The 15,372-nt window shown below is 40.8% G+C and overlaps 1 protein-coding gene across 3 annotated transcripts in view; it reads left to right on the plus strand.

Moving 5' to 3' along the window:
* acss2l (acyl-CoA synthetase short chain family member 2 like) overlaps positions 1-15,372 on the plus strand; it is a 70,808-nt gene that overhangs the window by 26,077 nt on the left and 29,359 nt on the right. For all 3 annotated transcript variants that reach the window (XM_043687772.1, XM_043687773.1, XM_043687771.1), the window contains 6 exons: positions 4,104-4,195; positions 9,978-10,081; positions 11,106-11,178; positions 11,307-11,382; positions 14,019-14,112; positions 15,192-15,329. In XM_043687772.1, coding sequence (XP_043543707.1) covers positions 4,104-4,195; positions 9,978-10,081; positions 11,106-11,178; positions 11,307-11,382; positions 14,019-14,112; positions 15,192-15,329 — 577 coding nt within the window. The remainder of the gene's footprint in view (positions 1-4,103; positions 4,196-9,977; positions 10,082-11,105; positions 11,179-11,306; positions 11,383-14,018; positions 14,113-15,191; positions 15,330-15,372) is intronic.

Raw genomic sequence — 15,372 nt, forward strand, 5'->3', positions numbered from 1 at the left:
TGCGTGCAATTCTGGTCTCCTTCCTATCGGAAAGATGTTGTGAAACTTGAAAGGGTTCAGAAAAGATTTACAAGAATGTTGCCAGGGTTGGAGGATTTGAGCTCTAGGGAGAGGCTGAACAGGCTGGGGCTGTTTTCCCTGGACTGTCGGAGGCTGAGGGTGACCTTGTAGAGGTTTACAAAATTATGAGGGGCATGAATAGAATAAATAGACAAAGTCTTTTCCCTGGGTTGGGGGGAGTCCAGAACTAGAGGGCATAGGTTTAGGGTGAGAGGAGTAAGATATAAAAGAGACCTAAGGGGCAAGTTTTTCACACAGAGGGTGGTACGTGTATGGAATGAGCTGCCAGAGGAAGTAGTGGAGGCTGGTACAATTGCAACATTTAAGAGGCATTTGGATGTGTATATGAATAGAAGGGTTTGGAGGGATATGGGCCAGGTGCTGGCAGGTGGGACGAGATTGGGTTGGGATATCTGGTCGGCATGGACAGGTTGGACCGAAGGGTAGGTTTCCATGCTGTACATCTCTATGACTCTATGAGCTCTTAATCTCCTTTGTTCTAATGTGATTGACACCAGTTTTCCAACCTTGTTGCTAAAATGCCTCATCCCAGGGATTACTGCATCCTTTCAATGGTCTTCACATCCTTGCTAATGTTTGGTGACCAGAACAGGACACAGTACTGTAGCAGTGGTCACTTCTCTATTTCTGTATTTGGAAAGTTGTCCCAAGTGCTTGTTACTGTCTAAAATTGAAGTATATGAACACAGGTCCCTGTGGAAACTTTAACAGGGTTATTCCCTGGTGAAAATTAAGAATATCACCATGTGTGTAGCGAACAGCTGAATTTCTGGTCACACATGCTCTATTCTTGGCCTCTTTGCATGCCTTTTAAACATTAGAAGGGCCTCTCTATTAGGGTAAGTGGGAGTGTGTTGGTCTGGTGTGAAATCCAGGACTCAGATCAAATCAAGATACTGCAGATGCTGAAATGTAAAATAAAAACAGAAAATGCTGGAGAAATTCAACAGAAGAAGAGACATGACAGATTTGAAACGTTATCTCTGGTTCTATCTTCACAGTGACTCAGCAAGCCGGCAGCATCTGAGCTGAGTTTCTGCAGCATTTTCTGTTTTTGTGTCATGAGGCCCAGTCTGAGCCTTAAAAAGAGGAGTCTGCAAAACTCAAAGGAGAATTTCAGGGCAGTGAAGAGCTGGTTCCAGAGTTAGTCCGATAAAGAGGATTCTGGAGTTCTGAAAATTATAATCAGATAAAGAAGCCAGTGGTATCCAGGAGTCCCTAGAGATGAGGGTAATGATAAAGATCCAGGAAATCTAAGAACCATAGAAATTGGGTGATGGAATAGGTTATTCAGTCATTTGAGGCTCCGCTGCTATTCAATATAACTACGGCTGATTCTCTGCCTCAATGCCATATTCCCAAACCTCCACGCGCTCCCCCTCCCCCCCACCCCATCCCCTGCCCATAATACTTGATGCCTGCAAAATCTAAGAATGCGTCTACCTCATTCTTGAGTATGTTCAGTGACTTGGCCTCCACAGTATTCTATAGTTAAGAGTTCCACAGGCTCACTATCCTTAGAGTGAGGAAATGTTTCTTCATCTCAATCTGAGAAGATCATCTTTATTTACCTGAGATTGTGTCTCCTGCTTCTACACTGGGGAAAACATCCTCCCAGCATCGAGCCTGTCCAACCTGGTTTGAATTTTATATGTTTAAATCTGATCCCTTCTGATTCTTCAAAAGTCTAGTGAATACAGGCCCAATCAAACCAATCACTCCTCATACATTAGTCCTGCAATCTTTGGTATGAGCCTAGTGAACTTTCACTGCATTCCCTCTGTGGCAAGTATGTGCTCTGTTAGGTAAAACTACACACAATAGTCCAGGCGCGGTGCCACTCAAGCTTTGTATGACTGCAGTAAGACACCCCCATTCTGAAGGTGAAAGTGAGGACTACCTCAAATCCTCAATGTACCATTTGTCTTTCTAATCGCTTCCTGCGCGTGCTTTCATTGAATGGCGTACAAGTGTACCTGGATTCCTTAGCCTATCCACGCTTCCCAATAAATACACTATTTAATCAATACTCTTCCTTTCTGTTTTTCATACCAAAGTGTAGAACTTCACACTTAGAGAATTGAAGGTCTGGGATCATAGTTGTCCAGTACTGTTCTGACTTAGAAATGTATTGCCTTTCCTTGCCTTCTGGGTCAGAATCTTGCCACATCCTCCCTAATAGCATTGGGGTCTACCCACACCAAATGGACTGCAGCAGATCAGGAAGGCTGCTCATTTCCACCTTCTCAAGGGCAAATAAGGATGATCAATAAATACTGGATGGTCAATAAATAAATACTAGCGATGGCCATATTTCATGTATGAACATAGGAAAAAATCTGATTAAAAGGACCTGGCTTTTAAACTTATGACAAACTTCAGTGAATTTATAGCAGCAATCTAGAAAGCTGAAGATTTTGTCCCAACAGCATCTACTGAAGTTCAGGCCTTTATGTTAAGCAGTCTAAGCAAGCATTTTCCAGGGATCCAAACAGGAAAGGTACGTTTGTTTCAAGATTTATAACAAGAAAGATGAGCATAGATGTTCCACCCAGCCTCAAAAATGTTTTTCACCTGTGGCTGGCTCCAGTAATGTTTGGCACACCCTTAATGAAATTTGACGTGTTCTGATTTGTGGAGGAGCTATTTGCTTCCCCACCATCCCAATCTGTGAGATGACTATCCTCAATCTGCAAGTATGAGCAGCTCATTGTCAGCATATTAATCCACCCACAAAATCAACCAATACTTATCTGTCTGACAAAACTGAAAATCACTGCCACTGTTGCTTTGGTATGACACCTCTTCCACTGGGATCCGAAATGAGGAAGAGTAAACAATAGAAAGAGGAGCTGCAGAGGGGAAAGAAGCAGTAAATACCTTCCAGACTGAAGAAGACAGCTTAGACAATGTTTAACAAATACCACCACCTTCGATCAGCAGTTAAGAGATATTCTGCTATCGGAGCCCTTATCCTTAATGTCTGCCAAGTGGACTGTCCTGTTTCTTTTCACCTTGGTTTAGGAGTCATCTTGCTTCATGGTCAGAAAGCCTGAAGTGCAGACAGTTCAGTGCAGCATTGAGGGTGTGCTGCTCTGTCAGAGGTGGCATCATTCAGATAAGATGTTCCTCTCTCAGGTGGATAGAAATGATCCCCGTGTCTCTATTTGAAGAACAGTAAAGGCAGGATAATGCTGAACCTGAAAAGAATACCTTTTGATGAACCAGAACTTCTCAGTATTGGGCTTGATGTGTAAGTTTGCTAAGAATTGGACTGTTCCTGACCGACTGTCTCACTCATTGTAACCAGAATGGAGAAAACAATTTTATCCTGATCCCACTGAACCATACTGCCCTTTTGATGAGCTTCATCAGTTTTTGAACAGGCTTGATGCAAGGAAATGGAACAACAAATAAAAGGTGTGATTAATTAAATCCCCAAGATCAGGAAATATCCAGGCATGGATAGTCTGAATCAGGTGATCACAAACAGAACAATGTTAGGCATGACAAATGGTTTCTGCGCTGTTAACAAGAAGATATGCTTTGGTTCCTGTGCCCCATTGCTTTCCAATAATCCCGGCTGAAAATACATGGATTTCATCATCAGGTGAAGACAGGGTTGATCTTTGCTCAGGTGCCGACATGATCGAGACCCAACATGGTTCCACTCAAGAACCACAGATAGAATTCTTGTCAGACGGAGACAACTGGTAGTGGGTTTAATCTGAGGGTCACTGTGCTTCAGGTGAATTGAAGGCAGAGACTGGGATTGAGTCCATGAATAATGACCAATTGGATGAAGTACTTAGGAGGCAATAAATTAAAATGGAATTAAATTTGAGATTTGAGATCACTAGCTTAAAGGAGAGCGATGAAGGAAAAGAAAATCAGTTCAGAGGCTTGAAGCAAAAGTGAGATTCAGTGAAGCCTTTCAGTGAGTTTAGGACAGAGACAGATGGATGATATTGGAAATGTAACTTTTCTTAGTTGCGATAACTTCTGTCTTTTTTTTATTCCAGGGAAGGAAATGAACCCCATGTCTGCTCCGCCATCACCTACTCTCAGCTTTTAAAGCAAGTCTGCAAGTTTGCCAATGTTCTACGGACTTTAGGTGAATAATTATTTTTTCCAGGCAACAGTAGAGAGCTCTCCTCTTGTCGATATAAGTAGAGAGCTCTGTTAATCCAGTGAATAAAGCGCTGTGTTTTTCCAGTGAGTAAAACACCGTGTTTTTCCATTAAGTCACTGTCATTTTTTTTTCAATGCATTTGTTGGGAGGTTCTGTCTATTTGTTGCCTATCCCCTTGAGAAAGTGGGAATGAGCTACCATCTTGAACTGCTCAAATATAAAATAGAAAATGTTCAGCATATATTGTTAAAGTAATAGTGATGCCTTTTTTTCAGTGTTTTATATTAAATCTTTATTTCACTTTGCTCACACAGAATTAGATGCAGCACAAATACAGCCATTCAGTTAGTCCATGCTGGTGTTTAAATGCCACCAGCTTCCCCCCATTCCAGCTATATCATCTTAGCCTTTCAACATATCTTTCTATTCTCGTTTCCCTGTTGAGCCCATCTGGTTACCTTTTGAAGTGTGTCAGTCATTTGGCCCAGCTGCTTCCCCATACAACATGTTCTGCATTTTAATCATTCCCTGAGTAGAGAAATTTCTTCTGATTTTCCTGCTGCATTTATATGGAACCATTTTGTATGTAGGGCCTCTAATCTCCCACAGCTGGATGATTTCTTGTCCTTGAGGCTATTTGTTATTAAGTTCACTGGGAGAAAGTGAGGACTGCAGATGTTGGAGAGTCAGAGTTGAAAAGTGAGGTGCTGGAAAAGCACAGCAGGTCAAGCAGAATTTGAGAACCGGGAGAGTCGATGTTTCAGACGTAAGCCCTTCATCAGGAATGTGAGGGCTTATGCCTGAAATGTTGACTCTCCTGCTCCTCGGATGCTGCTTGACCTGCTGTGCTTTTCCAGCACCACACTTATCAAGTACACTGTCAATGCAGAAAACACCACTTTAGGACGAAGGTTACAGAAACAGACAACAAAACCAGAACCAACAACAAGAAATACCAGGCTAATAATAGACAGACTATCATTAAAGATAACTCTGACAGACCTAGATTGATGGAGGTGGTAGAACACAATAAGGTAAGGTTTGGCATCGTATATAAGTAGGCATTTCATCAGTTTTGTTGCATTTCATATAAACAGAATGGCACTGCGGTAATTCTGAAATGAACAGAGGGGCACGTGAGTGCAAATGCCATGCTTAGTTGATTATACTTATATTTCTAAATTTCAATTCTGTCATTCCACCTGTCATTATGTTTTGGTGAAGGAAAACAGCATCCTGTACAGTCACAATGTTATCCTCTCTGCTGGTGACTCAGAAACTTGCAGCCCTACTCAGGTCACTGAAACTCCCCTTGGTGGCCAACAGAAACAATGCACAAGCCACAAAGAAAGGCAAAGAAAAGAGGAGACATCCACAATCCAGTTTCCCAAAGATTGCCCTGGAAATCTGAGATACAGGGCAATCCCTAATAATATGACACATTTGTTTGCTCTCGGTATAAGAGCCTGATCCACCACTCATGGCTGATCCTTTATCTCAATGATTCCTGCTTGGACTCCATATTGCTCTTGCATCTAAACTCTAGTGATGTTTTTATTATCTTTCTTAGAGTCATAGAGATGTACAGCACGGAAACAGATCCTTTGGTCCAACTCATCCACACCGACCAAATATCCCAACCCAATCTAGTCCCACCTGCCAGCACCCTGCTCATATCCCTCCAAACCCTTCCTATTCTTTTAAATGTTGCAATTGTACCAGCCTCCACCACTTCCTATGGCAGCTCATTCCATACACGTACCACCCTCTATGTGAAAATGTTGCCCATCAAGTCTCTTTTATTTCTTCTCCCTCTTACCTTAAACCTATGCCCTCTAATTCTGGACTCCCCCATCCCCAGGGAAGAGACTTTGTCTATTTATCCTATCCATATCCCTCATGATTTTATAAACCTCTATAAGGTCACCCCTCAGCCTCCGACGCTCCAGGGAAAACAGCCCCAGCCTAATCAACCTCTCCCTATAGCTCAACTCCTCCAACCCTGGCAACATCCTTGTAAATCTTTTCTGAACCCTTTCAAGTTTCACAACACCCTTCCGCTTGAGTATATTTGACCTCTGTAGTCTTCTGTAGCTGAGAATTCTAAAGTTCAATCTCTTCAAGTGAAGAAATAATTTCTTATCTCAGTCCCTAAAATCCCATTTCCCAAGACTGTCTCCTCAGTTTCCAGAATCCCCAACTTTGAAGAACATCTTCCCTTCAGCTAGTCTGGTCAGCCTTGTTAGAATTTTATACAATTCAATTAGATCCCCACTCAACCTTCTAAAGTCAAGGGGTTATGAGGGATGTGATTGGGGGTTGGTGTAATGGATAGGAATGTGTTAGTGTTGGGGACACAGTATAGTCAGTGGAAGATATTGGTCCCAGCAGTTCTGTTGTGTTGTATTGCCTGGCTATTGCAATTGTTAAAGGCACCTCCTCACCACTGGAGAAAACCTGGAGTCAGAGGGGAGAATCCAGAGGAACCATGCAAAATGGTATAGGTACCAAGATCTACCAAATGTCCTGAAGATAGCAATATTGGATGAATCTGGTTGTTGGAGTTCTAGTTTAGCTAATCTTTGATGTTGTCTAAGCTGCTTTCTTTGGTGTTGGCATTTTGCTGTGCTTCTAATAATCCTTCCTGTGGTGATTAGAAACTCCAAACCTTCTGCTATGAGTAACAAGTCTAAAAGACTTAATTTGGGTTCTTCTGATACTATTTAATTGGGCATAGTGATATTGTCCCTAGCCCTGGACTCAAATCCCACACCAGGACCTGTTGGCTCTGGAAAGTATGAAAGTAATGTGACCAGTCAGGGTTGTCAGCTGGTAAATCCTGTGGCAGGCAGTAGAGCGCAAAGGTTTCCTGGTCAGCCATTCTGAAAAAAAACAATGCAGTGCATAGCCCATTAGTATGGAACAACCTAATGAAAATCCATTGCCTAACATTCAGAGCAAGGGCATTAGAAATGGAGGAAAGATATTAGTTACAAGTTCCCTTGTTCTTCCAGTCTCCTTTTGTAGTACTTTGTTCGTTGGACAGCGAGTGTCCAAATTAAGAAAGAATCTCAAGTGAAGTAATTTCTGGATTGTGCCACTCGACCCAGGATCAGATAATTAAACACTTGGTCCAAAGACTGATGAGGGAAGAAGGATTTTGTTCGATGAGATACGAGCATAAGCCCTCAGCAAAATAGGAGCTACCCTTTTGGGATGGGTTCCACTTAAATTGAGCTGGAATCAGTTTTGTTGTGAATTGTATATCCGTGGGTAGGGATTTAAGTTGGAAAGGAGTGGTCAGGTGTAGGAGATTTAGAAATCCAAAGAAAAATATTGTGACAATTGAACAATGGGTAAAGGCAAGAAGAGTAGGACAGGAAAGGACAGATAATTTAAAAAGAAAGACTCTTTACTTGAACTTGTGAAGCATTTATGATGCACAATCTCAGATAAATGATTTGGCTGTAATCAACATTGCAGGGATATAGTCACAAACTTGACCAAGAGGGAAAGTATACAGTGCTGGGTACACAACATTGAGATAAAATAAACTATCAGAATGGACAACCCTTTATAGTAAAGGATGACATAAGGACACAGGAACATTCAATCAGCCCTTGATTCTGCCCCACCATTCAATAAGATCATGACTGATCTTTTACCTCACACCATTTTCCCACACTATCCCCATATTCCTTAATATCTACAATATCCATCAATTTCCGTCTTGAACGTACTCATTCAGTGACTTAAGAACAAGAACACCCATCAAGGATTTACAATATCTCACAATTTAAGAAATATGTTGCTATTTTCCTTCCAAAGTGGACAGTAACTCATGTTTCCACATGATATTCCATTGGTATGTTCTTGTTCACTGACTCAGCCTGTCCAAATCCTCTTGAATTGTCTTTGCATCGTCCTCATTACTCACATTACCACCAGGTTTAGTGTCAACAACAAACTTAGAAATATTACATTGGTTGCCACATGCAAGCCACTAAAATGGATTGTAAATAGCTTAGGACCCAAGCACTAATCCTTACAGTACCCACTAGTAACAGCAGGGCATTCTGAGAATAGCCTTTTTATACTTAGGAGAAAGTGAGAACTGTAGATGCTGGAGTTCAGAGTTGAGAGTGTGGTGCTGGAAAAGCGCATCAGGTCACCCCTTTGGGCTTATGCCCAAAACATCAATTCTCCTGCTCTTCAGATGTTGCCTGACCTGCTGTACTTTTCCAGCAACACACTCTCTACATTTTATTCTCAGTCTTGGTTTTCTGTCAATTGACCAATCCTTAATTCATGTGGTTATATTATTCCCAACTCCATATGATCTGATTTTGTTCACTAGCCTTCTGTGCGGGACCTTATTGATAGCCTGAACATTCAAATGCACCATATCCATTGGCTTCATCCCTTATTTATTCTTGCTACATATTCAAAAAACTCTGACAGGCTCATCAAACATGGCTTCCCTTCCATAGAACTGTGTTGACTCTGTCGAATCTTACCGTTAGTTTCTAAGTGATCCAAATATCGCATCTTTTATAATAGATTCTTACACTTTTCCTACAGCAGATATCAAGTTAACCAGTCCCTCTTTTTCTGCAATAGTGGGGTGACTTCTGCTACCTTCCAATCTCTTACAGAAATTTTGCTATGAACATTTTGGGAGATAACCACTAAAGTAACCACTGAGTTTGTTAATTAGCCCTTTCTCCTTGCACAGTACTAGACCTAAAGTAGCCCATTGTCTAATTGATTCCTCAACATACTACTTTTAGAAAACTATTTTGAAAGCATTCCAAGAATTTGCCCTCCAATACATTCTTATTAATTAAGTTTACCCAGTCTGTATGGACTTTGAAGTCCCCCGTAATTGCTGTGTTACATACAGTTCTAATTTCCTAATTTATATCACATCCTATTTTACCTTAGAGAGAAGGTGGCTGAGAGAAGATTTGGTAAAGGTTTTCAAAATCTTGAATGGACTAGACAGAGTAGATAGGGAGAAGCTGTTTCCGCGTGTAAAAGGGACAAACAGGAGAGGGGATAGATTTAAAGTGATATGCAAATGAAGCAAGAGTGTTGTGAGGAAAGAACATCAATGGTCTGGAATGCACTGCCTGGAAATGTGGTGGAGGCTGGTTCAATTGAGGTGTTCAAGAGGGCATTGGGTGATTAATTGGATAGAAATGATGTACAGAGATTTGGAGCAAAGGCAAAAGATTGACACTAGGCATTGGAACCAGTACAGACACGATGGTTAAATGGCCTCCTTCTGCACTGTTACAAACCTGTGATTATCCTGTACTACTCCTGTGGATTCTTCTTCAAGTTAACTTCTTTGACCAAACTTTTGATCACTCCTCATTAACGTTCCTTTATCCCAGTGTTCCCATTTCATGGATTGTACCTCTGTGAAGTGCCATGGAACAACTTTCAGACATTGTGTTCTTTGCCTGTTGATGTTGCTGACAAGTTGAATAGCTTGTTTCTGTGCTGTACCTTCTTTAACAATTGCCTTGTGCAAATCCCTGTATCTATGATATAAGGAAAACGAAACTGAAAATTCTTGGAGAAAAGCCTATAAATGGAGAAAGAATTTTCCATTGCTTGATTCAATCATGCAGGAAGCTGATTGACAGACTGAGCCTTGCAATGTTTCTCAAATTTTGAAGATTTACTTCAACACATAACATCAGAAATCCATCAGTGATAAAAAAAAAATCTGGAGAAAATCTTATTTTCTTTATAGGGGTGAAGAAAGGTGACAGAGTTGCCATATATTTACCAGTGATCCCAGAGCTGATATATGCAATGCTGGCATGTGCAAGGATAGGAGTGGTGCACTCAGTGGTGGTAAGTATGTCCTGATGCCTTTGTTAACAAACAACACAACTAAAACCAGATTGTCTGGTTGTTTAACTCATTGTCTCAGATAATCCAGTCTCCAGCTCACTGGAGACTGGACATACAGCCTAAACTCTGAGCCAGGATCCCATGCAAATGGCAACGTACTGTCTGGGAAATGTGTGGGTAGGTATAACAGGGTGCCAAATAGGTAGGATGATGTGTGGGTATGCTCCCAGTGCTGCATAGGTAGGGTACCAGGTGAGTAGGGCTTCAGGGTAAGAAGGCTCTCAATGTGAAAGATACATAGGGTGTCAAGAGGGTAGAGAGCCATAGTGAAACCTGGAAAGGGTGCCAGGTAATTGATAGAATGTGAAGTATTTACATAATTGCAGTTAACCCCTCTGAATTCTTTGATTTAAATCAAAGTTCTAGGTCCATGGGACCTGCATAGCAGAATCTTCAATTGCCTGGTCAATTTCCCTTGGGAATATTGGGGATTCCACCAGGTTGAAACGTGCAACTCCCATCTAAGCAGCAAAAATCACAATCTAGCCATTCGAAAGTCTGGGCCAATATTTTGCCTTTCATCTGAACATGTGAATTTGGACATGACCTCAGCGACACAATTTATTCTCGTGGATAATACTCTCACCAAAATGTTGTGTCTGATTTGCTAATTAAACAGCAGTGGCTGTAGGTTTGCTCACTGGGCTGGAAGGTTCATTTCCAGACGTTTTGTCAACCTACTAGATTACGTCTTTAGTGGACCTCAGGCGAAGCAATGCTGAAAATTCCTGCTTTCTACTTATATGTTTGGGTTTCAAAGAACTTTCAGGATAAAAGCAGGAAATTTCAGCATTGCTTCGCCTGAGCCCACTGAAGATGTTACCTAGTAGGGTAACAAAATGTCTGGAAATGAACCTTCCTGCTCAGCGAGCAAACCCACATCCAGAACCTCAACCTGAGCTACAAATCTTATCAAAACTTGCTTAAACAGCAGTAGCCAATACTTTATGTGTTTGTGATTTAGTTTGCAGGTTTCTCAGCTGAATCTCTGTGTGAGCGAATATTAGATTCACAATGTGTATTACTGGTTACTGCAGGTAAGGACACAATCACTCCTGTGCAGTAATTTACTGTCCTGACCCTAATCCTAGTCAGTTGCTGTACCTGTTGTGCTAGAAAACCTGATGAATGTTGGCAAGTCATGGCTCTCTTTTCTGTAATTCAGATGGTTTCTACAGAGGAGAAAAGTTGGTAAACCTAAAGCAGATCGCAGATGATGCCTTGGAGAAGTGCAAAGACAAGTGAGATTTCTGCAAGACATCTTTTTGAGCTTTACTGTCTTAAGTTACTTTTTGAGAGAGACAGCCTCACTGAGGACCGGCACCAGTCTGTGGCGAATATATTGAATACCATAAGTCATAGAACTAAATAGATCTCACTAGATGGAACATTCAGATCAAGACATTTAAATGCTATGTTTGATTTTAAATGTTTCACACACTGCTAATGAAAATTGTATGAATTTCTAATTTAAGATCCTAATTCTTTAATCTAAAGATTACAAAATTACTTTGAGGAAAGTCTTCTCTCAAAACCTTCTTTCCCCTTTGTTTATAATTAATTAAAACAAAAGGCGAAATAATGTTGGTTGTGTGACTACTGTTACCCAGAAGAGCACTGTGATAGATGACAAAACAGCATGAAAACTGGTAAGAGTGGATTTGATTATGCAGATGTGATATGTAGACTGCCCTTTATTGTTTTATTTTACTCACTCATGGGACGTGTTCATTACTGGCTGGGCCAGCATTTATTGTCCAGTCCTAGTTATTGGCGAACTGCTTGTTGGTACCACTGCATTCCATGTGCTGTAGGTACACTCATAATGCTGCTGGTGAGCAAGTTCCAAGATTTTGACCTAGCAATACTGAAGGAACACTAATATATTTCCAAGTCAAGTTTGGAGGCTTGGAGGTGATCTTCTACCTGGTGATGTTCCCATGTCCTGTCCTTCCAGATGACAGTGAGTTTGGAAGGTGCTGTTTAAGGATATTGATGAAATTTGAATCATTGCCTATTCATATGTACTTCTTTGCTTCATCGATGAGTCACATTGGCTCCTGTACATCACAATCCTGTTATCATGTTTAACTTTGTTGAGTGGATTTTTGATCTCTAAGAAAGGCTAAAGTTATGGATTATGTAGCCAGGAAAGTGGAGTTAAGACTTGGATTAGATCAGCCATGATATTATTGAATAGCAGAGCAGTCTCAATAGTCTTCTGTTTTTCATGATCATTTGTCTTCTCCTGCCTATTTATCCTGACTCAGTCATTTCTGCACATTACGTTTGAATTGCTCTGACTTCCTTATTTTGATCAGGTGTTGGGAGAGCATATCTATGTAGCATAGTTTCCATTTTAAATGCTTGCTAAAATAAGTGTGTAAGTTAGCTCGCTGAACCTGAAGGCTTGTTTTCAGACATTTCGTCACCACACTAGGTAACATCATCAGTGAGAGTCTCCGGTGATGTCCCACATCTCTATTTATAGGGCTTGGTCTCTGAAGATGGGTGTTCCTCAAAAATATTAAATAAAAAAAATGTAAACGCTCCCACCCATTCCTACCTCTTGCATTAGTGATATTTAATGTAATGGCCATTATTTGATTGTTTTGTGTAGTGCAAGTAACTGGGAAGCACTGACATGGTCATATCACAAGGCTAAGGTTCTAGGGACATGGGTTCAAATACGACCATGGCAGGTGGTGAGATTTGAATTCAATAATAATCTGGAACTTTAAATAAGTGCCAGTCTAACAACAACCATGTAATCACTGACAATTGTAAAAATCTATCTGTTTCACTAATGAAATTTATGGAAGAAAATCTATCATGCTACATGATTCCAGACCCCACAGCAATGCGGTTGACTCTTAACTGCCCTCTGGGCAATTAGGGATGGGTAATGAATGCTGTTCCATCCAGCGACACCAATATCATGTGAATAAATTAAAAAGGCCACAAAAACAATTGCCTTGACATCAAGACCACATTTGACTGAGTCATCAAGGAGCCCTAATAAAACTGGAGTCAATGGGGGTCAGGGGAAAACTCACCGTTGATTGGAGTCATACCTGGTACACAGAAAGATGATTATGATCATCTCAGTTCAGGACATCACTGCAAGAGTTCCTCAGGGTAGTGTCTTAGGCCCACATTCAGCTGCTTCATCAATGACCTCTCCTCCATCATAGGGTCAGAAGTGGAGATGTTTGCTAATGACTGCACAATGTTCAGCAGTGTTTGCGATCCCTCAGATACTGAAGCAGTCGATGTCCAAATACAGCAAGACCAGACTTCCACTTGTCTGGATGAACACAAGTCAAACAATATTCAATAAGGTCAATGCCATTCAAGACAAAGCAGTCCATTGAGTGACAGCCCATCCATACCTTCAACATTCACCCTTTCCACTACTGACACACAATAGCAGTAATGTGTGTTATCCACAAGGTAGACTAAAGTAATTTGCCGAGTTTCCTTTAACAGCATCTCCCAAGTCCACCAACTCTACCATCTAGAGGCAGCAGATAGATTGGAACAGCGCCATCTGCAAGTTGCCCTCTGAACCCCTCACCATCCTGACTTGGAACTAGATTGCATTTCCGTCAGGGTCATTCTGTCAATGTTGTGGAACTTCCATCAAAATGGTACTATGGGTGTACCTACACCCTAGGAACTGCAGCAGTTCAAAGAAGGCAGCTTACCACCAGTTTCTCCAGAGCAATTAGGGATGGGCAATAAATGCTGAAAGTGAGGTCCATATCCCATTAAGAAATTTAAAAAAGGAAGTCCTGCTACAACAAGAATATATTACATTTATCATTTCATTTAAATATGAATCATTCTTTACAAATGTATTTATAATTTATTTCAGAGAAAACTTTATTCTGAAAAAGTGCATTGTGGTACAACACCTTGGTGATAAAGTGAGAAACAACCATGAACAGGATAGCTGTAACATCCTACAGGTAAATACCGATTCAGTAAAAGAAAAATGATGATTAAGTGATGATGACGTGAAACAAAAATATATGAAATTTTTGATAGTGAAACTATTTGGTCCCTCAGGTATGCCCCTTCCACATATTCATACGTGATGGTCTCAGTTTATAGGCCGCACAACATTTATCCTCCCTCCCTAATCAAAGCTCTCAATACTCTGTTCTGGCTTTCTGCTGAACAGTGAGTATTTTTCCAGTCCATATGATGCCAGATCAACGAGTAAACAATTTTATTTCTTTACCACTCTTTGATTTGGAATTATTATTTTTCTATTTACTTTTCACTACTGTCTCTGGTAGGTCCTAATTCTGTTACTGGACTGTGATTGCAGTAACAACAGTTGCAGTTGATACTTTACTTTAGTGGTTGTTACTGAAATTTGTACTTTGCCAATAGGTTTTGGTTATCAATCTGTTGCTGGGTATTATAAGCTGCTCCTGTCCTGGACTAGTCTCTACAGTATTCAGCTCAAAGCAAACTTTACTGTATCCAGATCAATCTATCTATTTCCAGTTCTGGAATTCAGTTGTCATCTTATGGTGATCAGTTAACCTTGCACAGATCAGTCAGGCAACACAACCAAGATCTTCCATCTCATTCCTTTCCATAGCTGCATCATTTTTGCTGAAAATAGAACATGTTTTAGTTGAGAGTTTGACCTGTAACTCTTCCAACATAGCAAGCTCCCACTCTCAATTTGTTGTTGTTACACTGAAGGGTCATGAATTCGCAGCACCAGATGGGGAATGCTGCATTGTCCTGAATGACATTCCTTAGCCTCCAAGTTTTGGAATAGCATAAATGAAGACTGAGAACAGTTCAGTGTCTGTCTGATAAATGACTTTAATGGCAAGTAAGTCTTGCAGGATCTGTAAAAAGTGTGCAACTGTCCCCATCAGATTTTCTTGTGTATCCTTTGGCCAGGCAAAGCTTTATGCCCAGGGCTGGAAGTTGAAGGATAAAATGACACTTCTCATTCTGCACTTTATGTGGCAGCAAAATGTTAACTTGGGAAATATGGTAATGCTCTAATTTTTTCTCATAGTTATTCTGGAACTGTGAAACAGATATATGCTGGGATGCACTAATGAAAGATGTGAGTGAGCATTGCGAACCAGAATGGGTTGATGCTGAACATCCACTCTTCATCCTCTACACAAGCGGATCAACAGGAAAACCCAAGGCAAGCCTTCTATGTAAAACCCAAAATGAAGTGTCTAGCGTTA

The sequence above is a fragment of the Chiloscyllium plagiosum genome, chromosome 4 (genome assembly GCF_004010195.1).
Source record: "Chiloscyllium plagiosum isolate BGI_BamShark_2017 chromosome 4, ASM401019v2, whole genome shotgun sequence".
NCBI classification, from domain to species: domain Eukaryota; kingdom Metazoa; phylum Chordata; class Chondrichthyes; order Orectolobiformes; family Hemiscylliidae; genus Chiloscyllium; species Chiloscyllium plagiosum.